The 25,171-nt window shown below is 39.8% G+C and overlaps 2 protein-coding genes across 9 annotated transcripts; both read left to right on the top strand.

The window, feature by feature from the left end:
• The first annotated feature begins 962 nt into the window (after positions 1-962).
• Positions 963-15,873, top strand: LOC139934332 (uncharacterized). Of its 7 annotated transcripts, XM_071928503.1 has the most exons (13): positions 963-1,171; positions 1,962-2,385; positions 4,822-6,159; positions 7,383-7,457; positions 7,801-7,875; positions 8,216-8,290; positions 8,641-8,715; positions 9,054-9,128; positions 9,473-9,547; positions 10,016-10,090; positions 10,444-10,518; positions 11,561-11,947; positions 13,043-15,873. In XM_071928503.1, exons 2-13 carry the CDS (start codon positions 1,963-1,965, stop codon positions 14,063-14,065), a joined length of 3,771 nt encoding a protein of 1,256 aa, XP_071784604.1. In that variant the 5' UTR covers positions 963-1,171; position 1,962; the 3' UTR covers positions 14,066-15,873. The 7 variants fall into 7 exon arrangements, with proteins under 7 accessions (XP_071784604.1, XP_071784602.1, XP_071784609.1 ...); XM_071928501.1 differs by having other exon boundaries at positions 963-2,385; XM_071928508.1 differs by lacking the exon at positions 4,822-6,159 and having other exon boundaries at positions 963-2,385.
• Positions 15,874-16,299: 426 nt separating this feature from the next.
• LOC139934331 (uncharacterized) lies at positions 16,300-24,101 on the top strand. Of its 2 annotated transcripts, none has more exons than XM_071928500.1 (3): positions 16,300-16,543; positions 18,518-20,783; positions 21,686-24,101. In XM_071928500.1, the coding sequence occupies exons 2-3, from the start codon at positions 18,615-18,617 to the stop codon at positions 22,622-22,624; spliced, it is 3,108 nt and encodes a 1,035-aa protein (XP_071784601.1). In that variant the 5' UTR covers positions 16,300-16,543; positions 18,518-18,614; the 3' UTR covers positions 22,625-24,101. The 2 variants fall into 2 exon arrangements, with proteins under 2 accessions (XP_071784601.1, XP_071784600.1); XM_071928499.1 differs by having other exon boundaries at positions 18,514-20,783.
• The last annotated feature ends 1,070 nt before the right edge of the window (positions 24,102-25,171 follow it).

Genomic DNA, 25,171 nt, shown 5'->3' with positions numbered 1-25,171 from the left:
AAACAATTTTTTATTGATACTTCTATGTAAATGTTAACAGATAAAATAAATACAAATAATATATTTCCAAGTGCTTTGAACCTCTATGGTTTCAATGCATTTTATTGCCACTGTCCATGCACTTTCGCTGTGCTTTTCTACGGGGAATTTTGTTTCCTCAATTTTCGATTCAAACATTAAAGGAAACGTTGCCTTGGATCGGTCGAGTTGGTCTTTGAAAAGCGTTTGTAACCGTTTTTTTATAAAATACATATGGGTAGAAAGATGTTGTAAAAGTAGAATACAATGATCCACACAAACATGCCTCGAAATTGCGTGGTTTTCCTTTTACCTCGTCGACTAACACGTCGGCCATTTATGGGGGTCAAAATGTTGACTCCCATAAATGGCCGACCATGTTAGTTCGCACAGTAGAAGGAAAACCACGCAATTTCGAGGCAAGCTTGTGTGGATCATTGTATTTTACTTTTAAAACATCTTTCCAACCATATGCATTTTATAAAAAACGGTTACAAACGCTTTTGTTTTGACCAACTCGTCCGATCCAAGGCAACGTGTTCCTTTAAGAGAATCCTTAAGAAAACAACGAAAACAAAATTATCGTGGAGGATGGCAATTCTGCGGCCTGCGCACTTTTTTTTTTTTCTTCTTTTTTTTAAAGACGAAAAATGGAAAACAAATCATAGAAATTGAATGTCGCCCTCAGCGAAAAACAACACCCCACGAACTTATTTCCCGCTAAATCACAAAGATGTGCCTTTAAATGCAAAAAGCCTGGAAAGCAACGGTAGTTTACTTTACTAACACGAACTAGCCTGCATTCATTGTATAATAATTAATTCCTCGATGGGGAATTCTGTTTTCATTCGAGCAAGTGAGCACGACGAGTTCTTTTGTCAGAGGAATATGCCGTTGAGGGCGTTCGACAATATTGACTACCGTTTTCTGTCAAGGGAAAAATAATGGTCGAGTGTGGCATGGTGGTGGTGGTGGTGTGGTCGGAAAACTCGCAGTGTTTTTGCAGAATATATCACCGAACTTCCTGTAAGTTGTAAAGTCGCAGGGTGCAACTATACCATGAGAGACGGTGTGAGCCTGCGCAAGTTTCCATCTGATGTAAAATCTCGACTCAAGTCGTGTTCAGGACCCTCGTATCGTATGACGGGACACGGTTGGTTTGCACATTAAAAGCAAATTGTTTGCACTGTAAAGTACTGTAGAATGGAGGTAGAAATCACTAGAAATGAACCACATCAGTGACAATGTTTTCATTCGGCGTGTGGGCTCTACAATAAGTTCGACTCGAAAATCAAACCAAATGCTTTTATATGTTTGGCATAATTAAAAAAAAATGCTACGTTCCAACTATATTCCCACTGACATTGCTTTAAGTTAAAGAAGGCTGGAAAACGCTCCGAGAGACAGAGAGTGGTATTTTGTTATTTACTTATCAGGTCAAGTCACGGCCGGGTAATTACCTGATTACATTTTAAAATATCTGCCATTGCCAGTCTGACTGTGTCGGACTGCATGTAGTGTAGAACTAGCTGAAGAAGTACGTAGTGTAGACGGTGTCAGCGTCAGTCTCAATATTTGTCAATCGACTAGGTCAACTTTCATTTTCAGTAAACAACTGCAGACCTGACAAAAGGTACACTTTCTAAATTCTCTCTACGCGGTTATTATTTCAGTCACTGGTACTCCTCCCCCATCAATCAGCCTATATTGAGGTTTGTTCCGCGACAAGTTACAGTAGGTTGACTGGCGAGGTATTTTTGATAACGGCAACGCTTGATATCGCAACGCCATTTACTGTCCGCAAGAACACAAATTATTGGAGAACTGATACATATGATAAGTATCACACAAACATCTCACTGTATGTATATGGTTTGGTACTTCAACTTAGCATTGTTCTATGAAATCAGTAAGTGCATCATTTCATCATATTCATATTTCAGTATGGCGAACGCAAAATGGTGCATCATTTGTGATCGGCAAATTAAAGCCACAAAATACATGTCACTAGATTTCGCTAGTGCAACACTGAAGAGAGAACCTACATTCCTGGATTTTTTAGGTGACGTAGTTGGCGAGGAAATTGATATTTATGCTCCCCACATGAGTCAATATATGTGCGGTCCATGCCATTTGATGGTAATGAAGTGCATCAAAGTAAAGACGCTACAAGAGACCATCAGCTACAAGTTCCACAAAACAACAGCCAAGCACATCTTGTCAACAAGCTCAGAAACACTATTAAACCATGGAGCAAACACAGCATTAATACCACCACCATGTAATCCACCAGAGGTAGATCTACTTCGAGCAAAAGTGGCTAAAAGGAAGGCTTTGGAGTCTCCTAGAACACCCTTGCCCCGCAAGGTATTATAAAAAATTAAATTATACATAAATGTAGTATTAAAGACAGAGGACACTATTGGTAAATGTCAAAGACCAGTCTTCTCACTTGGTGTATCTCAACATATGCATAAAATAACAAACCTGTGAAAATTTGAGCTCAATCGGTCGTAGAAGTTGCGAGATAATAATGAAAGAAAAAACAACCTTGTCACACGAAGTTGTGTGCTTTCTGATGCTTGATTTCGAGACCTCAAGTTCTAAACTTGAGGTCTCAAAATCAAATTCGTGGAAAATTACTTCTTTCTCGAAAACTACGTCACTTCAGAGGGAGCTGTTTCTCACAATGTTTTATACCATCAACCTCTTCCCCATTACTCAGAATCAAGAAAGGTTTTATGGTGATAATTATTTTGAGTAATTACCAATAGTGTCCACTGCCTTTAAAGACACTTGACACTATTGGTAATTGTCAAAGACCAGTCTTCTCACTTGGTGTATCTCAACATCATTTAAAATAACAAACCTCTGAAAATTTGACCTCAATTTGGTCATCAAAGTTGCGAGATATTGAAAGAAAAAAAACCTTGTCATGCAAAGTTGTGTGCTTTCAATCAGATGCTTGATTTCCAGACCACAAAATCTAAATCTTGAGGTTTCAAAATCAAATTCGTGGAATTTACCCACTACTCACAATGTTTTATTCTATCAAAAGCTCCCCATAAACATGTTACCAAGTAAGGTTTTATGGTGCTAATAATTATTTTGAGTAATTACCAATTAGTGTCCACTGCCTTTTAACTGTTGATTAGTGAATTATTTATTCTTTCACAAAAAAACAAGTTACTTCAGAGGGAGCTGTTTTTCACAATGTTTTATACTATGTCAGCTCCCCATCACTTGTTACCAAGTAGGGTTTTATGCTACTAGTTATTTTTAGTAAAGGGGAGGTACATGTTTGGTAAATGTCAAACAAAGACCATTTTTTTTCACTTTGTGCATCTCAACATCATAAAGCATAAAATAACAAGCCTGTGAAAATTTGAGCTAAATTAGTCATCAAAGTTGCGAGAAAATGATGAGAGAAAAAACACCCTCAGAGGACGAATTAGATAGGAATAAAAGACTTCTGGCTAGAAGTCTTTTATTTATTGATACATTACTTCTTTCTAAAAATCTTTGCTACTTCAGAAGGAGCCGTTTCAGCTCTTCAATGCTCATTACCAATTCAGTTTAAAGTTAATATTTGTTTTTAGTAATATACCAAATGTGTACCTTTTCTTTAAATTTTAAGGCCTTGTCTGAATTGGCAACCACAACTATAAAGATGCAGTCAGTACTCGGTATTAAATCATCTTGTACATTATTATTAACTGGGCCCAATTTCACAGAGCTGCTAAGCACACAAATTTTGCTTAGCATGAAATTTCTTCCATGATAAAAACATGATTACCAACCAAATTTCCATTTATTACTATTGCTTGTTACTGGTATTCAGCTGTCGTTTGCTTAAATCCCAAAAATCACATGGCAGTTTGGTTGGTAATCCTGTTTTTATCAAGGCAACAATTTCATGCTAAGCAAATTGTTGTGCTTAGCAGCTCTATGAAATTGGGCCCTGATGACGTGCATGAGCAAATATGTAACACCAAGCCATTATAGTGTAGCAAAGTCTTGTCAAAGTCTCCTAAAGTCTATTGCAATCTGAGTAGATTGGTTGTCAAATTGGCAGTTCTGGACTGCCCAGGTGCGTTTGAATTGCTTTGATGTCAATCCAGGGGCTCACCCGTGGCAAGCCCTAAGTGCTTTGATTTTGGAGTGGGTCACTTGGGGGCTGGCCCCAGGTGCATGACGTCACTACGAGAGCGGTGAGTGGTCGTTCGTTTAGCTCTTGTCAGGGGCTTTTTTATTGAATTAAATTGAATTAAAATGTAGCACTTCTGGAACGCCCACTAAAAATAGACCGTAGCTCATGAATACATGACATCATCGCGGTGACGTCACTTGGGGAACGAAGAGCACCAACTGGTCCACACTCAACAACTCGTCCGTCGGACAACTCGTCCGTCGGACAACTCGTCCGTCGGACAACTCGTCCGTCGGACAACTCGTCCGTCGGACAACTCGTCCGTCGGACAACTCGTCCGTCGGACTACTTGACGGTTCAGACGGGTTTCATTCAGACAGCTCAACGGTTCGGACACCTCGACGGATGATTTATTCAACCGTCAGACAACTCAACTTGGGGTCAAGACAAGTCGACGGATGGCCGTGACGGGGGCTCAGATTATACAGGAAAGTTTGTGTAAACATGACAGGCCGCTCAACCATTGACTTGTCTTGGTGGCCATCCGTCGAGTTGTCTCAAAGTGGAGTTGTCCGAACCGTCAAGTTCTCTGAACTGTCGAATTGTCCGAATGGACGAGTTGTCTGACATTCGCGTCAAACACAATAATACAGATGTCGGCGCACGTGAATGAATGTTTTCCGAAGCTCAACGATGCCGAACTAGAGGGTATTGTCGACAGTAAAGATGGCCCTGCAACTAAAAAGAGTGTCCGCAATGCTGTAGATACCCTGAAAACGTACTGTCATGCTAAACACCTAGATATTTCAGCGGTAGAGGAATATTCCCTTCCCGAGTTGAGCTCATTTCTGCGAAAATTTTATGCTGAGGTGCGAACCGCAAAGGGAAACTTCTATGCCAAGAATTCGATGGAGGTATGGAGATTTGGTCTTCAAAGACATTTTTTAAAACTACGTCAGATTGACATTGTAAAAAACAAAGCCTTTAACGATGCCAATCTCATGTTTAACAGCATGATGATTAAACTGCTGAAACATGAAGGCAAGGTTGCTGTTACACACAAAGAACCTATTCATAGCGAGGATATGGAGAAAATTCAGAACTCTGAAGCACTTGATCAACACACACCACTGGGCCTTCAAAATAAAGTTTTCATAGATATAATGCTGCATATGTGTAACAGAGGTCGTGAAAATCTATGTGAAATGGGCAAAGACGACTTTGAGATTAAAACTGATGCTACTAATAATCAGCGTTATGTATGCAGAACCAGAGATCGTCTGACCAAAAATCACCGTACTGGCGACGAAAGTTACGAAGGTAGAATGTATGAAACATCAGACAATCCGCAACGGTGTCCGGTGCTCTCATTTGAGAAGTATGTATCTTTTCTCAACCCAAACTGTGAGGCTTTTTGGCAACACCCCAAAAAACTGTTCCTTATTGACAGCAATGTTTGGTATGACAACATGCCTCTGGGGAAAAACAAGCTCTTCAACAAAATGAATGACATTTCACTGCAGGCAAAGTGTTCAACACATTACACCAATCGCTGTCTACGAGCAACTGGGGTCACCGTTCTAGATTCTGCTGGATGTGAAGCCCGCCACATCATGTCTGTGTCAGGACGTCGATCAGAAACAAGTATCAGGAGTTACAGTAAAACTGGTGAGGATGAGAAACGCAAAACGAGCCAAATTCTGTCAGCTAATACTTCACAAACGATTGCAACTTCTTTGCATGGCAGCGCTATAGCAACAGACCGAGATCATCAGCCATCAACCTCCTCAGGTTCCACCATCATTGACTCTGATACACATGTAAAGTTGCCGCAATCTCCACAACTTCAGTTGCTGTCAAACTCCCAAGAGGAAGCAATTCTGAATGATTTGACAAATTCACCAAACTTCGGACAATCCTTGAACATTGGAATTTCTCGGCAGGGTGAACTGGTGCAAACGTCATCCAATTTGCGATTCCACAACTGCCAGGTATTATTTATAACAGCTAAAAAACATGAACTCGTAAACAATAATGGAATGAGCTAAATCCATATTTATTGTATCCTTCCTTGTGTTTAATAAGTGCAGAAATTAAATTAAGAAATGTTCATGAAAAAAGTTATCAAGATTGCATTTTATTTCTTCAGTCGTCATTTCCCCTTGTTCCTATTTGCAACGGTAACTGAATAATTATGTATGAAGTATAGTAAAACAAATATAACATGGTTTATTTCGGGTGACTAGTCGATTAGCTCCCCTCGGTATTGGAAGTTGACAAACTAGTTCCCGAGGCGAAGTTCCCGAGGTGATGCCTCGGGAACTAGTTTGTCAACTTCCAATACCGAGGGGAGCTCATCGGCTAGTCACCCGAAATAAATCATATTAATTTGTTTTACTATAATTCATACAAATTCAGTTACCAGATGATGAGTTTTGAGCAAGAGAAAATGATTACTGTGAAACAAAATGCACATGATAAGCATATGTGTTGGATGTCGCTTATAGAGAGCGCTGTTCGTGCACAAATACTTGGGCGAGCGTGTAAAGCTTGGAATTAGGTGCATTGTGGTCTAACTTACTGGTGATCAAATTTGATCGAATTTGATCCATATCTATCCCACAATGCACCCCACCATTCAACAGTCTGCGCTTGCGCAACGGTATTTGCGAAAAGGTCTATGAGTTAATGACAATGGATGTCTACCATAACAACGATTTTAGTAGTCAATATGTGTTGCGCAGACTGTGTACATTTTGACTCCCAAAATGGCAAACAGGATAAACGTTGGGAAGTGCGCTTTTCATTGTGTATCATCATCATCCTCAGTTGGCTGCACAGCAGGGCCCAATATCATAGAGCTGCTAAGCACAAACATTTGCTTAGCATGAAATTTCCTTATTGTTAAAAGTTAGGATTATCAACCAAATTTCCATTTGTTGCATATTGTATTCAGCTGTTGTTTGCTTGATCTGAAAATCATATGGAAATTTGGTTGGTAATCTTGTTTTTATCAAGGACGAAGTTTTGTGCTGAGCAAATTGTTTTGCTTAGCAGCTCTATGAAATTGGACCCAGGTGGAGACAAGCTTTTCCCATCTGTCTTGTGCTAGACAGGATAGAATGGGAAAAGCTTAGTGTCCTTGTTGGCAGTTAGTGTTTTTTATTTCAGTTTTGTTTACATTTGTTTTCACTTGTTTATTGTTTTATTGCAGGATGATCAACAAGACTATGGAAATTCAGTGGAATCCTTCAATGTGAAAATTGAGAATTCAGTCAGCCATGAAACAGTAAGCACTCGATGCATATGCAGGTTTTTTTCCCCCTATTGTGTGCCTTTTATTACTAATAGTCTACGTGTAGTAAGTAATGAAACTATGGGTGCTTGCTAAGTAAACCTGAATTACCGGGTTAACCCCTTACTGTTCCGTGGATAGATGTGGGGAAGTGCGCTGTTCATTATGCATCATCATCATCAGTCGCCTGCACAGCAGGCGGACACAAGCTTTTCCAACCTGTCTTGTGCTAGACATGATGGAATAGGAAAAGCTTGTGTCCTTGTTGGCAGTTAGTGTTTTGAGTTGTAACTTTTTGCAGTTTTGTTTACATTTGTTGTCACTTGTTTTATTGCAGGGCGATCAACAAGACTATGGAAAGTCAGTGGAATCCTTCAACGTGAAGATTGAGAATTCCGTCAGCCATGAAACAGTAAGCACTCAATGCATATAATGCAGGTTTTCCCCCCTTTTGTGTGCCTTTTTTTACTAGTAGCCTACATGTAGTAATGAAACTATGGGTGCTTGCTATGTAAACCAGAATTACAGGGTTAACCCCTTACTCTTCCATGGATAGATGTGCGGAAGTGCGCTGTCCATTGTGCATCATCATCAGTCGCCTGCACAGCAGGCGGAAAAAGCTTTCCCCACCTGTCATGTGCTAGACATGATGGAATGGGAAAAACTTGTGTCCTTGTTGTTAGTTAGTGTTTTGAGTGGTAACTTTTTGCAGTTTTTTACATTTGTGTCACTTGTTTATTGTTTTATTGCAGGATGATCAACAAGACAGTGGAAATTCAGTGGAATCCTTCAATGTGAAGATTGAGAATTCCATCAGCCATGAAACAGTAAGCACTCAACGCATATAATGCAGGTTTTCCCCCCTTTTGTGTGCCTTTTTTTACTAGTAGCCTACATGTAGTAATGAAACTATGGGTGCTTGCTATGTAAACCAGATTAACCAGGTTAACCCCGTACAGTACTGTTCCACGGATAGACGTGCGGAAGTGCACTGTGCATTGCGTATCATCATTATCAGTTGGCTGCACAGCAGGCGGAAAAAGCTTTCCCCACCTGTCTTGTGCTAGACATGATGGAATGGGAAAAGCTTGTGTCCTTGTTGGCAGTTAGTGTTTTGAGTTGAAACTTTTTGCAGTTTTTTTACATTTGTTGTCACTTGTTTATTGTTTTATTGCAGGATGATCAACAAGACTATGGAAAGTCAGTGGAATCCTTCAACGTTAAGATTGAGAATTCAGTCAGCCATGAAACAGTAAGCATTCGATGCATATGCAGTTTTTTTCCTTTTGTGTGCCTTTTATTACTAGTAGTCTACATGTAGCAATTAAACAATGGGTGCCTGCAATGTAAACCAGAATTACAGGGTTAACCCCTTACTGTTCCGTGGATAGATGTGGGGAATGCGCTGTTCATTGTGCATCATCATCAGTCACCTGCACAGCAGGCGGACACAAGCTTTTCCCATCTGTCTTGTGCTAGACATGATGGAATGGGAAAAGCTTGTGTCCTTGTTGGCAGTAAGTGTTTTGAGTTGAAACTTTTTGCAGTTTTGTTTACATTTGTTGTCACTTGTTTATTGTTTTATTGCAGGATGATCAACAAGACGATGGAAATTCAGTGGAATCCTTTCACGTGAAGATTGAGAATTCCGAAAGCCATGAAACAGTAAGCACTCAATGCATATGCAGTTTTTTCTTTCTTTTGTGTGCCTTTTATTACTAGTAGTCTACATGTAGCAATTAAACAATGGGTGCCTGCAATGTAAACCAGAATTACAGGGTTAACCCCTTACTGTTCTGTGGATAGATGTGGGGAATGCGCTGTTCATTGTGCATCATCATTATCAGTTGGCTGCACAGCAGCCGGACACAAGCTTTTTCCACCTGTCTTGTGCTAGACATGATGGAATGGGAAAAGCTTAGTGTCCTTGTTGTTAGTTAGTGTTTTGAGTTGAAACTTTTTGCAGTTTTGTTTACATTTGTTGTCACTTGTTTATTGTTTTATTGCAGGATGATCAACAAGACAGTGGAAAGTCAGTGGAATCCTTCAATGTGAAGATTGAGAATTCCGACAACCATGAAACAGTAAGCACTCAACGCATATAATGCAGGTTTTCACCCCTTTTGTGTGCCATTTTTTACTAGTAGCCTATATGTAGTAATGAAACTATGGGTGCTTGCTAAGGTAACCAGAATTACCAGGTTAACCCCGTACAGTACTGTTCCACCGATAGACGTGCGGAGACCATGGTGAGATACAGATATCAGAGAAAAAGAGCTCCCGCTAATGTTCGTTCATTACACGTGTACAGTTTTTGCCGTGCGTAGATCGGAACGTTGGTTGTGTGTGACCGCGCAACACCAATGGTCTTGGTACCAAGACTACATCATCAGTCGCCTGCGCAGCGGGCGGAAAAAGCTTTTCCCACCTGTCTTGTGCTAGACAGGATGGAATGGGAAAAGCTTAGTGTCCTTGTTGTTAGTTAGTGTTTTGAGTTGTAACTTTGTACTGTCTTTTACATTTGTTGTCACTTGTTTATTGTTTTATTGCAGGATGATCAACAAGACTATGGACAGTCAGTGGAATCCTTCAACGTGAAGATTGAGAATTTTGCCAACCATGAAACAGTAAGCACTCAACGCATATAATGCAGGTTTTCCCCCCTTTTGTGTGCCTTTTATTACTAGTAGCCTACATGTAGTAATGAAACTATGGGTGCTTGCTATGTAAACCAGAATTACCAGGTTAACCCCGTACAGTACTGTTCCACGGATAGACGTGAGGAAGTGCACTGTGCATTGCGCATCATCATCATCAGTTGGCTGCACAGCAGCCGGACACAAGCTTTTCCCCACCTGTCTTGTGCTAGACATGATGGAATGGGAAAAACTTGTGTCCTTGTTGGCAGTTAGTGTTTTGAGTTGAAACTTTTTGCAGTTTTGTTTACATTTGTTGTCACTTGTTTATTGTTTTATTGCAGGATGATCAACAAGACAGTGGAAAGTCAGTGGAATCCTTCAATGTGAAAATTGAGAATTCAGTCAGCCATGAAACAGTAAGCACTCAATGCATTTATGTAGTTTCTTTCCATTTGTGTACCTTTTATTGTTAGTAGTCTACATATAGTAGTAAAACTGTGCTTGCTACTATGTGAACCAGAATTACCCCCTTACTCTTCCACGGTAAGCGTTCAGGGGGTGATTTCACAAAGAGTTAGTCCTAGGAGAACTTAAAAACTTGAGGCAATTCTGAGTAAGTTAGGACCAGTAACTTGACCTCCAATATAATTCCAGATAAGACTTCTTAGCTTTTGTGTGCACGGACAATCCTAGTACACAGGACCTACAGCTTAAAGCCATTGGACATTTTCGGTAAACAGTTTTGTCCGAGGCCCACACTTCGTGTATCACAACTAATATATAAAATAACAAACCTGTGAAAATTAAGCCTCAATCGGTCATCGGAGTCGGGAGAAAGTAATTGGAAAACCCACCCTTATTTCCGGCACGTTTGGCCGTGTCATGAAAGGTGTTTAAAATAAACACGTAATTCTCAATATCGAGAATTGATAATTGTTTTAATGTTTCCTCAAAAAGTAAAGCATTTCATGGAATCATATTTCATTCAAGAGAAATCTTTCACCATTACCTTCGGTAAACCCTGTTTATTTGTATGAACTTTTGATTTTTTCTGTTCCGAAAGTGTCCAATGGCTTTAATGTCCATGCGAAGGACAAAGCAATTATGGTTCAGTATCTTCCTTAAAGACACTGGAAACTCTTCTCACTTGGTGTATCTCAACATATGCACAAAATAACAAACCTGTGAAAATCTAATCCTGACGTCTCAAAATCAAAATCAAATACTTAAGTGGAATATGACTTCTTTCTCAAAAACTAAGTTACTAAGGAAGGAGCTGTTTCTTACAATGTTTTTACAATCAACAGCTCTCCATTGCTACTTGCCAAGTTAGTTAGTTAGTAAATTCCTTATAGTGTCCAGTGCCTTTAAGGACGCAAAAGCTATTATTAATAAATAAATAAATTGAAAACAAATTGTTATTTCTGTCGTTTATTGTCAATCTTTTTCAATGTGCAGCATGAGGGTCGACCCAAGACAGTCAAGAAAGATAAATGTGCGGCGTTTGGATGTTCACATAAGAAGAGCAAATCTCGCTGTGCCTTCTACAGCTTCCCAAGATACTCCAAAGCAAACCAGAAGTGGATCAAAGCTTCAAGATGCAACCTCTCCAAAGATGGCTTTACAAAGAAGAAGAATTTTTCAAGTCGAAATTTGAGACTTTGCGAGTGTCATTTCGCTAGGGTACCTTATCCCAGAACGTCAAGCCAACGGTTGAAAAATATTGTGCCCACTTTGTTTAACTTTCTCGCCGCTGACTTTAAAGCTAGCAGTAAGCCTGTGAAGAGAGTGAAGAGAATTCCCATCATGTCTGCAAAGCCCCTGGAGAAACCAACATCCCCAGAGGTATGTTTAAAACCAATATTTCCTGTTTTAAAGACACTGGACACTATTGGTAACTGTCAAAGACCAGTCATCTCACTTGTTGTATCTCAACATACATGTATGCATAAAATAACAAGCTTGTGCAAATTTGAAGTCAATTGGTCATCGAAGTTGCGAGATAACTATGAAAGAAAAATCACCCTTCTCACACGAAGTTGTGCGCTTTCAGATGCTCGATTTCGAGACCTCAAAATCTAGTTCTGGGGTCTCAAAATCAAATTGGTGGAAAATTACTTCTTTCTCGAAAACTACGTCACTTCAGAGGGAGCTGTTTCTCACAATGTGTTAAACCATAAACCTCTCCCCATTACTCGTTACCGATTAAGGTTTTATGCTAATAAATATTTTGAGTAATTACCACTAGTGTCCACTGCCTTTAGAGGGTTTGATACTTTTTGTAGATCAAGTTTTTGGCTAGGGCATGAATTCCTACTCACTCTGAGTTCTGGATGATGATGTTATAAAAAATAAGGTACCTGTAGAAGTTTCAGCTTCATTAAAAGTGAAAATGTATCACACAGCAATGTTATCAAGAGAGGCGCATATAAACCTGTTGCACATGTTGAAATAATTCTCTGGTTTTTTTTGTCGAACAAAAAGTACCCAACCTTTATAACAAGTCCATTGATATCTACCCACTAGAATCCAGTATTGGTACTTATAATCACCCCAAATGAGAGCAAAAATGTAAATGTAAATAATTTGTTGTATTTATATAAATACAGCAAATTGTTATATTTATAACCCAAAATATATAAATGATTTCTTCTACATGCTCTTTCAGTTCTTATCGCCCAAGGATCATCATTTTGTTGGAAATAACTTTATAATTATTAATGTCTGAACATAGGGGTCATCATTGCTGAGGTGCAATCTAAGGGAAATCTGTGTTGGGCTGCACGGTGTATTTTGCTCAGAGTGCTGGGCTAATTGTTCAATATCTGGGCGAGCACGCCCGGCACCCCCAACATGGCTACTACACTGATAATTTGTCTGATTGGCTTATACTTCAATCAAACTGAATGTCAAGTTGTCCATGTCATTGTTTTTTCACAGAATAACTGTCGACCTAGCTTTTATCAACAAATGAAACATTTTCTGTCGAAGGAAGCCTACAATGCAGTTGACTCATGCGCCCCAAGTTTTTGGAAGAATTATCACCAGCTTGAAAAAGAAGTGATGACGCTTAAAGCAACATGCAATTCCACCAAGGTGTTGTCACTTCAGAACATCAAATGTAATGACAGCGTCTTTGAAACATACACCGGCCTCCCCAACTACGCAACTTTTGAAGTTCTCTGCGGATATATGGCTATGAATGCTTCATGTCTTTGGCGCTTCAAAGCTTTACCATTCGGGGAGTTCACATTCATTGACACCATCAATGTAAATCGACAAACCTTGACAATAGAGGACCAGTTGTTCTTGTTCCTGGTCGCGGTCAGAACTGGTAGTTCCAGCAAGGATCTCGCCATTCGATTCAGCATCAGTGAGCGCTTGGTCAATAACATCATTTCATCATGGGCCGTCTTTGTAAGTGACACCCTGGAGAAGTTCTACAACACAACGGTAACTAAAAAGGCAAAGTTCAACGTTGCGGTGGATTACACAGCTCTGTTTAGTGAATCTCCAGCGTTGTTGACCACTCAGCAGAATGAAACAATTATTAGCCGACGATTAATAGCAGTTGGCTTCAGCAGATATGGTGTAGTGACAAGTGTACTCAGCACTAAGAGAGGGCATGCTTTTGCAAGAGTTTCAACAACCCACAACGAGAGCACAGACAGTGCCTCAAAGCAACCGTCCTCATTAGGGCCTGTCAAGCATGAGCAGGGGACTAAAATCTTGCCAAACTCATCACAGCCAGGGGATGTCTCTTCTCTTGTCATCACAGAGGACTTGAGTAAGAGTCACATGACACCCATGTCCACTGCTGAAGTGTTCCACGTGGAGCGAGCTCTGAATAGAATCAAGCAGTTCCATTACTTACAGAAGCAAGTGGAACCATCGATGGAGGACATGTATGAGCAAGTGTTTAAGGCTTGTGCATTTCTTGTTAACTTCCAGAGTGTTTCATGATGCGCACATGTAGCACAAAGACAATTATCAGAACTACCATTTTATTGGCAATGTTAATTACATCTGGATAGTTGCAGGTTCAAGTCCAGCTCTAGTCAATTTTTCTTTGTTCAAACCAAAGTTATTTAAGAGTTTACCTAGTCAGTGTCCCTTGTGGTTTACAACTGTATAATTTGAAATTTAAAGTTGCATCCTCTTGATGTGGTCCCTCTGTTTCCACTTCAAAGGTTGTAATTGTAAGCTTGAGTGTTATCCCAACCTATACGACAGTTTAGAGACTGATTGGCTTCTGACTAGCACCAACCTCGTTCCCAGGGGTGATCGATCTCGCCGCACCTTTTTTGTCTTCTTTTCTCAGCATGCCTTGCTCGATCATAACCCCTGGAAGTGTGACCTGAAAATATCCAGATATATTGGATGTTACAATTAGTCCTGTGGTTGATACATGTATGCTCTGTGGGCGTTTGTCGCTCACAGGCTGGATGCGCTGTGTGGAAAGTTGTACAATACATACAGTGTATGTAATATTAGTCATAAACTTCCGGGGGTCAGTGTTGCGTGTCAAAAAAGGGGAATACATACATACGCACATGTTTCGGCATATAGAGCTTTTTGAAGACACATGGCGATTCATATTTTGCGCGTATATGATGGCCAATCAAAAACATGGATCGGAGTTTCCTTCTCAGTGGTTCGAGACATCACAGAGTTAGCGGGTGATACGGCGCGCTGCCCATGGTAGCGAGGTTGGACCAGCACCCACAAGCAAAGATACATGTATTATTAAGTTAACGAAATGGGAAGACCACCAACATAGGGCTGGATAGCTCAGTTGGAAGAGCACAGGCATGTTAATCCGCAGGTCACAGGTTGAAATCCTGATCTAGTCAATTTGTCTTACTCTTTATTCAGCACACTATAATTATGTACCATTGGAGACTATTTTCCAACGTTGAGTGCCTGAAGCAATTCATGTTTAAGAGTTTGTAACTGCACTTTGAAGAGGCAACGATTTATATCCAGTTCTAATTTATTCAGTTGTGCTATAACAAAGAGTACTTTCAAAAAGGTCACTTTTAAAAAGTGTACTGTATTGACCCCTTGCAGTGTGTGCTTTGAACCTTCACATGCGCCTTTCCTGCGCCCTATTTGGCGGTCAAATTGTACCCAAAGGAATCAACCCCAATGGTAGACTCGCATTTTACAGAGGATGCAAGGAGTCAATTGTTAATTTAATAGAGGCACTGGGGTAGATTTCACAAAGAGTTAGGAATAGTCTTATCTCGAGTTAGGACTAGTTACTAGTCCTAACTTATAACTAGCTGTACGTTTTTCATATCTCTTAGGACTAGTCCTAACTCTTTGTGAAATCGACCCCTGGACACATACATAATGTGCATAAAACAAAAACCAAGTAAGATATTATGCTATATTTTGAGTGATTTACAAAATGTGTCCAGTGCTTTATGGCCAAGTTAAATCTTTTTTTTTTCCTTGAAGCACTGTTGGAGTTTCGTTGATAAATTATCATTTGTACCCAGCAAACAAGTTGCTTTTCAAGAATAGTTTTTAAAGCACAACCAGTTGCAAAAGTGAGAGAGAAAAAAACTGTTCTTGCCAAAAATAGATTCACAAGTGTCAGTATTTGTGATTGGTTTTGTGTTTAATTTTGCCTAGAAGAAATTTGTGTAACAGTATGTTCTGCTGCCATGATCTTTTTGACATTGGGAGGCCATGTTCTCAGTTGCCCTTCTCAAAACTGTTGCCCATTCAAAGTGATTTTGCATTAGAATTTGAGAATTAAAGTAGCCAACTTAATATCAACTTGCCAGCAGTCTCAGGAAATTTTCCTTTCGGTTGTGTTTAGGGCCAACATTGGTGTTTTCTTATCTGGTGAAAAAACTTGGGCAATTGTATCATGTTGTGACTGCCTCAAAAACTAGACTTTTTCCCTCACAAACTTTTTAAGCCAAGGGTAATTTCACATAGTAATTGACATGTGTCCACGGTCAAAAAAGATTTTTTTTCCATACTGGGTGAGCCCATGGAATGACGTCAAAAACTATTCGAACGAACCGGGGCAGACTGGAGTCGATGATCCAGGGAAGCTAACCGAACGCACCTTATGTTTTTCATGGCCAAACTGGTACTTCATCGCTGAGGGCGATGTTGAAGGAGGACAACTCGACCTCCGTTCGAACAATTTTAGTACACGTGTGTTCGTTGGACATGGATGGACGGCCGTCCCCGTGCACTCTGTTTACACCGACATTCGTTGGGTAACAACAAACACGGCGCCAAAAACAAGAAGCTTAGCATAGCATACGATGATACGACATACTGCTGAACTAGTTGAGTAAGTTTCCGGTGTAGTTTCGGCAGCAGAGCACCGTGTAAATTTTAAAAGACATGACTGAAAGAACAACGATGACTGATAAACAAAATGTTGACATCAACAAATATCAAGTAGTCTTGCTGGTGAGTGTTTGTAAAGTTTGTTTTTAATTTGTAGTGTATCGTCTTCGACACAATTACATGTATTTTTAGTTTGATGATTCATAATTTTTACCACTTGGCAGTCCACACTCGGTCGGCAGTTTAGTTGTGAGCACTGCAAAATACGGAGTCGGATGCCTTCGTCAATTGTATGACTATATATGAGGGTACTCCTAGAACTATTTCGGTTTCGTCCGGCTATCGTCTCTACGGGAGACGATAGCCGGACGAAACCGAAATAGTTCTAGGAGTAATATGAGGGTACCCGTGGGGGGCCAGGCGGAGCTCCATCCCCCACGAACGAGCCTGCACCAAAGACTTGGTCCGTTATTAAAGCACTTCCGACCGAGTCCTCCGAGTGTGTTTTGGATTCTTTTCTGGTCATTAGAGCAAGGTCTGGGTTGTGGTGGAGACAATGGGGATGGGTCATCGCTTTGACACCCAGATGTGTAATGTTCTATTTCTACCTCCATTATCCATGTAATAAATATATTCAATCAATTCAATTGGGGGGGGGGGGACTCGTGTGTCGTGCCCCCCCCCCCCCCACCCACTTGATTATTTTTTTATCTATGCGGGTGACATACTGAAAGTTTTTCGTTGGGTTGTGCTCCATTCTCCATTTCTGTACGATTCGTCAGCATTTGCACGAAGTAGCACTCACTGCTATACCAGCAACAAAATAACAATCAGAGAAAACAACCTCTGAAGCTGAACACTTTTTAGAAACCCGCCTCCCTTCAAAACTTTAAAGTATTTCCTTTTTTTTTGATGACTTGAACTTAACAATTAATTTTATTTTAACTCATTTGAATAATTAATTATTAAACTAGATACGAGAGAAGATCCGTGCCACTTCATGAAACCAAAAAAGTACAAAATATGTATTTTTGCGTTTTCACGAAGTAGCACTCGCCTATGCTACAAGCACGTAGAGTACTCCTTCGTGAAAATGCTGACAGATTGATATCTCATAAAAATTAAAAAGCAAGTCGAAGTACAGTTTATTGTCCTTTTTTTTTTAAATTGTGTTTGTTTGGCTATAATGAAAAGTTTTATAATAATTTAATATTACATCACTGAAACAGTTTATAACATTTGCCGTATAAAGAGGGATTGATATCTCATAAAAATTAAAAAGCAAGTCGAAGTACAGTTAATTTTCCTTTTTTTTTTAAATTGTGTTTGTTTGGCTATAATGAAAAGTTTTATAATAATTTAATATTACATCACTGAAACAGTTTATAACATTTGCCGTATAAAGAGGGATGTGCCCCCTCCACCACCCACTAGATATCTATGCCCCCCCCCTTCCAGGTCCAGTGTAGGCCCCCATTTAAAATCTGGAATAAAGGGGGGAAATCTGACAATTTAACATTTAAAATAAAGCTTTAATGAAATGTACAATGTATTGTATGTAAGAAAAACTTTTTTTATCAGTAAATGCCTTGGACTCCTCTTTTACTGTGTAAGCCTTTAAGGTGAATACGTTTGGTAATTGGCAAAGACCAGTCTTCTCACTTGGTGTATCCCATTATACGCATACAAAAACAAACCTGTGAAAATTTGGACTCGGTGGGTTGGTCATTAAAGTTGCAAGAAAATAATGATAGGAGAAGGCTCCTGGCGCGAAGTCTTTCATAATTTTTTTTTTTGAGAAATTACCTCTTTCTCAAAAACTACATTACTTCAGAGGGAGTCGTTTCTCACAATGATTTGAACTGTCGACAGCTTTCTGTTGCTTGTTACAAAGTAAGGTTATATGCTAAAATATATTTTGAGTAACTACCAATAGCATCCAGTGCCTTTAAGCTAAGTTACTCCACTGCTTGCTTTGAAGACTTGACTTTTATAGTTAGATGGGGGGGGGGGGGGTGTTGTCGAAATCTTCCCAATAATTATTGAATAGTTATCTTAATATACCTTGAATCTGTTTTCTCTTTTTTTTCCAGACAGAGCCAGAACAAGCCACCCGAAGGAACTTGACACCTTTTGTTGATTCGCAGTAAGCTGCCAATTTAAAGAAACCCTCAAGACTGGAATATCGGCTGAGATGGGAAAAACTAAAAAATCAAAGACATCCATCACCCCTCCAGCAGGGACCGATCAATCTACTTTGAAGAAACATGGAAAGTCAACAACACATATCAAATCACTTAAAGCTGCCACTTTGAAGACACCTTCGTCGGTTAAGCCGGTAAAAACTATTGAGTCATTGATGTCAAACGGCCAAGAGAAATCTGCAAAAAAATGTACGCGTATCACTTTCAAGTTTAAGAAACAAGACGGGTTGTTAGCAACTGTTAACCGAAAGGGTTCAACTAAGAAGTCTGTTACACATGATGAGTTAAAGAGAGTAACCAAGTTCAAGAAATCCACTAATTTAAAGAAGCTAGCAAAGGTGGAAAAAACAGTTAAGTTGAAAACATCATCGTGTACAAAGTTAAGAACAACAACCAAGACAAGAAGGACCCCTGTCGAGTCGGAAGAAATGACCAGGTTGAAAACAATTGCTGTTAAAGGGCTTTTTAAGAAATACACCAATTTAAAGAAACCAACTGTTGTTAACGGGTTGTTAAGGAAATCCACAAATTTAAAGAAGCCAGCCAAGGCTAAAAAAAATGTTAAGACGAAGACACTTGCATATTCAAAGTTGAGAACAACAACCAAGTTAAGGACCCCTGTCGAGTCGGAAGAAGCGGCCATATTGAAAACAACTGTTGTAAACGGGTTGTTAAAAAAATCAACAAGTTTCAAGAAACGAGCCAAGAAAGAAAAAACTGTTGGGGTAAAGACACCTTGTGTGTGTATAAATTTAAGACCGCCAACGAAGTCAAGAACGACCTCTGTCGAGTCGGAAGAAGCGGACAGGTTGAAAACAACTGTTAACAGGTTGTTAAGGAAATCCACAAGTTTCAAGAAACAAGCTAAGGTGGAAAAAACTGCTGCGATAAAGACTCCTGCGCGGTCAACGTTAAAAGCACCAACTGAGTTAAGGACCCCTGTCGAGTCGGAAGAAGTGGACAGGTTGAAAACAACAGTTGTTAACGGCTTGTTCAGGAAATCCACCAATTTTAAGAAACAAGCTAAGGTGGGAAAAGCTGTTCCAATAAAGACACCTGTGTGTACAAAGTCAAAAGCACCAACCGAGTTTAGGACCCCTGTCGAGTCAGAAGAAGCTGCCAGGTTGAAAACAACTGTTGTTAACGGGTTGTTAAAGAAATCCTCAAGTTTCAAGAAACCAGCCAAGAAGAAAAAACTTGTTGGGGTAAAGACACCTGGTGCGTGTACAAATTTAAGACCACCAACCGAGTCAAGATGGACCTCTGTCGAGTCGGAAGAAGTGGCCAGGTCGGAAACAACTGTTGTTAACAGGTTGTCAAGGAAGTCCACAAGTTTCAAGAAACAGGCCAAGGTGCAAAAAAATGTTAAGATAAAGACACCTGCATGTTCAAAGTTAAGAACAAAAACCAAGTTAAGGACCCGGGTCGAGTGTGAAGAAGCTGCCAGTTCGAAAACAACTGTTTTTAACGGGTTGTTAAACAAATACACTAAGTTAAAGAAACCAGCCAAGGTGCAAACAACTGTTAAGATAAAGACAACTGCATGTACAAAGTCAAAAGCACCAACCGAGTCAAAAACCCCTGTCGAGTCAGAAGAAGCTGACAGGTTGAAAACAACCAATTTTAACAGAATGTTGAAGAAACCAGCCAAGATGCGAGAAACAGTTAGGTTGAAGACACCTATGTGTACATCGTTAAGAGCACCAACCAAGTCAAGGACCCCTGTCGGTTCAGAAGAAGCCAGCAGGTTGAAAAAATCCTCCAAGTTGGCTAATCAGAACAAGCTGCAGAAAGCCAAGTCGAAGTTAGAAGAATCTGTTGAGTTGAAGACAAACGCGAAGTCAAAACAGATATGTTCAGCACTTGGATGTTCGCATCCCAGGGTTAAGTTCGGTTGCACTTTCTACTCGTTTCCAAAAAACAAGAAGCTGGCGAGAAAGTGGATGACAGCAGCAAAATGTGATGTCGCAGAAAACAAGATAACAGGGACAAAACTGATCACAGGCAACCATCTAAGACTCTGTAATTGTCATTTTGAGAAACAGCCAACTCCCACGAACAAGGTTGTTCCAACGATATTCTTCAATGTTGCACCAAGTTTTGAAACTGAGACCATTTCTAACAGTGCACCACACCAAGGGAGAAAACTCAAGAAAAAGGTACTCAAAACAAGTTCTTGTTTTGCTTATAATTATAAATTAAAAGATTAAAAGGGAAATGTTGCCTTTGATCGGTCGAGTTGGTCTATGAAAATCATTTGAAGCCATTTGTTATAAAATGTGTATTGTTAGAAAGATGATTTAAAAGTAGAATAAAATGATCCACACAAATATACCTCAAAATTGCATGGTTTTATTTATACGTCACCAACTAACATGGCATGCCATTTTGGGGAGTCAATTTTTGACTCCATAAAATGGATGACCTTAGTTCGCAGAGTAAAAGGAAAACAACCTACTTTCAAGGCTTGTATGTGTGCGAATAATATTCTACTTTAAAAACATCTTTTTAACCATATTGATTTCATAACAAATGCTTTTCATGGACCAACTCGCCCGATCCAATTCAACGTGTCATTTTAAGCTCCAAGAGAATTGTCCGACCTCCTCTCTAGTGAAATGAAACATCAAGTTTTTTGGAGAACAAATAGAAATATGCGGTGATGGTGTGATTTGTGGCAAAACTCCAACAAAGTTTCAAAACAAAGAAAAACTATATTTATTTTGGTTTAACACATATACACCAGTGTGTTAGCACTGTACACTCGGTACTTTTTCGTGCTCTGTGAAAAAAATACGGGCACTGAGGCATAATGCTTGGGTGGAATTTGAACCCACAGCCTTTGCAATTCTAGTACAGTGTCTTACCAACTAGACCAGTGAGATTGACCGGTAGCTAGAGGCAGTTGGAATCCTATATTTTAGCAGCGGGTACCGCACCGATCTAATGGACTGAAATTTGCATCAAATGCAAAATTCCATCTATTGGAATACCAAAGTGGCATGCTGTGTGTGAGTCCGGGTTTTTTAAACTGATATTTGTGTTTTCTCTTGTTCTGCAGAGTCTGGATCAAGTTCAAGATGAGCAACCAGCGAAGAAAAGTTGCTCTCAGGAGAACGATTTTTGGAAGCACTATCATCAATTGATGGAGGACTCATCATCTTACAAAAAAGCTTGTGATTCCCTGAAGCTGCTTAGCCTCCAAAATGTCAAAGACAGTGACAGTGTGTTTGAAATGTACACAGGTCTTCCGAATTATGCGATCTTTAAACTTCTCCATGACTATTTGAAACTCGATGTAGAGAAGGTCAAACCCGAACCTTTCCACATCGTCGAAGATGTCGAAGATGCAGAGATGAACTCCCAGCAACCTTTGACATCAGAGGAGGAGTTGTTCTTGTTTCTTGTTGGGTCGAGGACGGGAAATTCCGCGAGCGATCTGTCTGTGCGATTCGGTGTCAGTGAGGAGACGTACAGATTCACCTTTGCATCATGGGCTGTCTTTGTGAGCACCAAGCTGGAAGACTTTTACGAAACAGAAGCAGCCAAAGGCGGAGATACATTTGTAGCGGTTGATTTTACAGCTCTCTTTTCTGACTCTCCCAGTGTGCTTCGCGTTAAAGATCAAAACTCGTCTCGATCTGAGCTCCGTAAGTTGACTTTCCTCTGTTTAAACGACAAGGGAGCAGTGACAGGTGTGCTAACCATGCCAGATGATCAAGCAGTAGTGAAGATTTCACCAAACAAGTACTTGGACTTCACTAAGGTTCACAACCGATTTAACAATCCAACCAGGGTGCCTAGAATGTCTGAAAGGAACGAATGTGCGACTTCCTCAAATGACATTGACAGAACAATAGATAGAATAAAACAGTTTACTTATCTCCGAAAGCAGGTAGACCCGACGCAATTAGACATTTTTGAGCATGTGTTTAAGGCTTGTGCTTACCTTACTAACTTCCAGAGTGCCTTCCGTATGACTGGTACGCTGATAGAGTAGGTAGTCTGAAAACAGGGACTTGGGTATTGAGCATGGCTTATACTTCCTGCAAATGCAATACAAATTTTGACGCCACAAATGAGCAACAAATAATTTGGAAGAGTTGAAAGTAACTCGACTCCTTTTGCAGCGCAAACAGGGCTGTGACGTCAGGATTGGTATAGCATTCACATTCTCAGGAAGTATGAACTGGGCTTTACCTAACTGTCTCCTTTTAAGTGCTGACAAAACGCCTACTGTAGCCCATGCGTAGTCCCAATGTGCATGATCATCGCGCAAAGGGTTGAAATCGCGTCTTGGCAACACCAGCAAACATCATGGTGTGCTGATTTTGAAGCAATGCTGTAGACACCTACAAAACCTGGCATAGTTGACAGGCCAATAACAGCTTGGCGCCCCTTGGCAGATTGATTTCCCAATATTCATTGCAGCATTTTTTTAAGATGGCGCTAGTGCATATGGGCTACTGTCAAATTTGTGGAAAATTACTTCTCTCTCGAAAACTATGGCACTTCAGATGAGGGTGCCGTTTCTCACAATGTTTTGTACCTTCAACCTCTCCCCATTACTCGTCACTAAGAAAGGTTTTATGCTACTAATTTAATTTCAAGACCTCAGATTTAGAACTTGGAAGTCTCGAAATCAACCATCTAAACGCACACAACTTCGTGTGACAAGGGTGTTTTTTTCTTTCATTATTATCTCGCAAGTTCGATGATCGATTGAGCTCAAATTTTCACAGGCTTGTTATTTTGTGCATGTGTTGAGATACGCCAACTGTGAGGCTAGTCTTTGACAATTACCAATAGTGTCCACTGCCTTTAATCCTGAAACTAATGTATTCTTTTGAATTTTAATATTCCTAAACTCGATGATTCTTGAGAAAAACTTAAATTTCTACATGATGATTGTATGATAATTTTTTTAACTTCTGAGTTAAGATTGGTAAGATTTGAAACTTTGCACGGCGGGAACACATTTATAATTAGGTGAGGTTTGCGGTAACACCATGAGTTGATTTCTTTTGGGTAGTGTGGTTTCAGAGAGCATACTGATCGAATTGAGGTGTCAAATTGTCAACCACCGGTTCTGTCAAAAACCAACACTTCTGTATAGAGATTTACACATGGTGCTACCTCATACCTCACCTAAGTGTAGACGCACTATGCCAATGTGGAAGCTATGGCAAAAACCTTTGTTTCTAACAAAAAAAATATATAACAAAATTAATAAATCCTTATTCAAACAGAGCAGTTTTATAGTTTATGTTTCTTTTAAATGCAGCGGACACTATTGGTAATTGTCAAAGACTAGCCTTCACAGTTGGTGTATTTCAACATAGAATGCATAAAATAACAACCTGTGAAAATTTGGACTCAATTGGTCGTCAAAGTTGCGAGATAATAATGAAAGAAATAAAACACCCTTGTCACACGAAGTTGTGTGCGTTTAGATGGTTGATTTCGAGACCTCTGAGGTCTTAAAATCAAATTCGTGGAAAATTACTTCTTTCTTGAAAACTACGTCACTTCAGAGGGAAATGTTTCTCACAATGTTTTATACTATCAACCTCTCCCCATGACTTGTCGCCATTAGAAAGGTTTTATGCTAATAATTATTTTGAGTAATTACCAATAGTGTCCACTGCCTTTAAGCTAAAGTATTCAGTAGATTTAAAATTCAAAACGTTTAATTGAATATTCCTATCATCAGTGCCTCTTCCAAAAATTTCGAGTGTGTAGGATTTGAAACTTTGCATGTGGTATATCTAAGAGAGGTTTGTGGTTACACCATTTGAATTATTGGGTGCGTTCATTTAGCTTTCCTGGGTCGACCCCGGTGTGTGGCGGGTTTTTTTCCAGGACGAACGTGTGCAGATAATTACCCACGTTCGTTCTGGAAAAAAAAAAAAACACACACCGGGGTCGACCCAGGGAAGCTAACGAACGCACCCAACCCATTATATCCTTTTGAGTATGATGGTTGTGGAAAGAGCTGGTGGTCATCGACTCAATTTCTTCGATCAGTAGGGGGGGATCTCTTATCGTCTTGGGTAGAAGTAGTTCTGATTGCATACTGATCAAAGCATTAAGTTATTAACCACTGGTTCTTTTAAAGGAACGTTATATAATTGGTAAGAAACAAAAATCGTGAAGATCACAGATTGACATAAAACTTACACGGTCTGATGAGGATGATAGTTGAAAACATCCCTTGAAATATTTCTGTCTGAAATGTTGATGAGAAATAAACAATCTAACTTCGTGTTTGGAGTTTATCGCTCAGTGAGCGTTTTATTCATTTTTATTTTGGCATCGATGCACTGCAAAATATGTTATCGGATTTTCACTATTCTCTCATGACCCAGATGGCCGATCGATCCCAAACTTCTACAGGTTTGTCAGTTTATGTATATGGTGGATAACATAAAGTGCTTACACTACCAGCAACTGTTTTGTTAGCAAAACCAATTCTGTAATGTTCCTTTAAGAACCACTACTACTCATAAAGTGATATTCACATGGTGTTACCACAAACCTCTCTCAG

This window comes from Asterias amurensis, chromosome 3 (genome assembly GCF_032118995.1).
Source record: "Asterias amurensis chromosome 3, ASM3211899v1".
Taxonomy (NCBI): Eukaryota; Metazoa; Echinodermata; class Asteroidea; order Forcipulatida; family Asteriidae; genus Asterias; species Asterias amurensis.
This window is presented reverse-complemented; position numbering and strand designations above follow the sequence as displayed.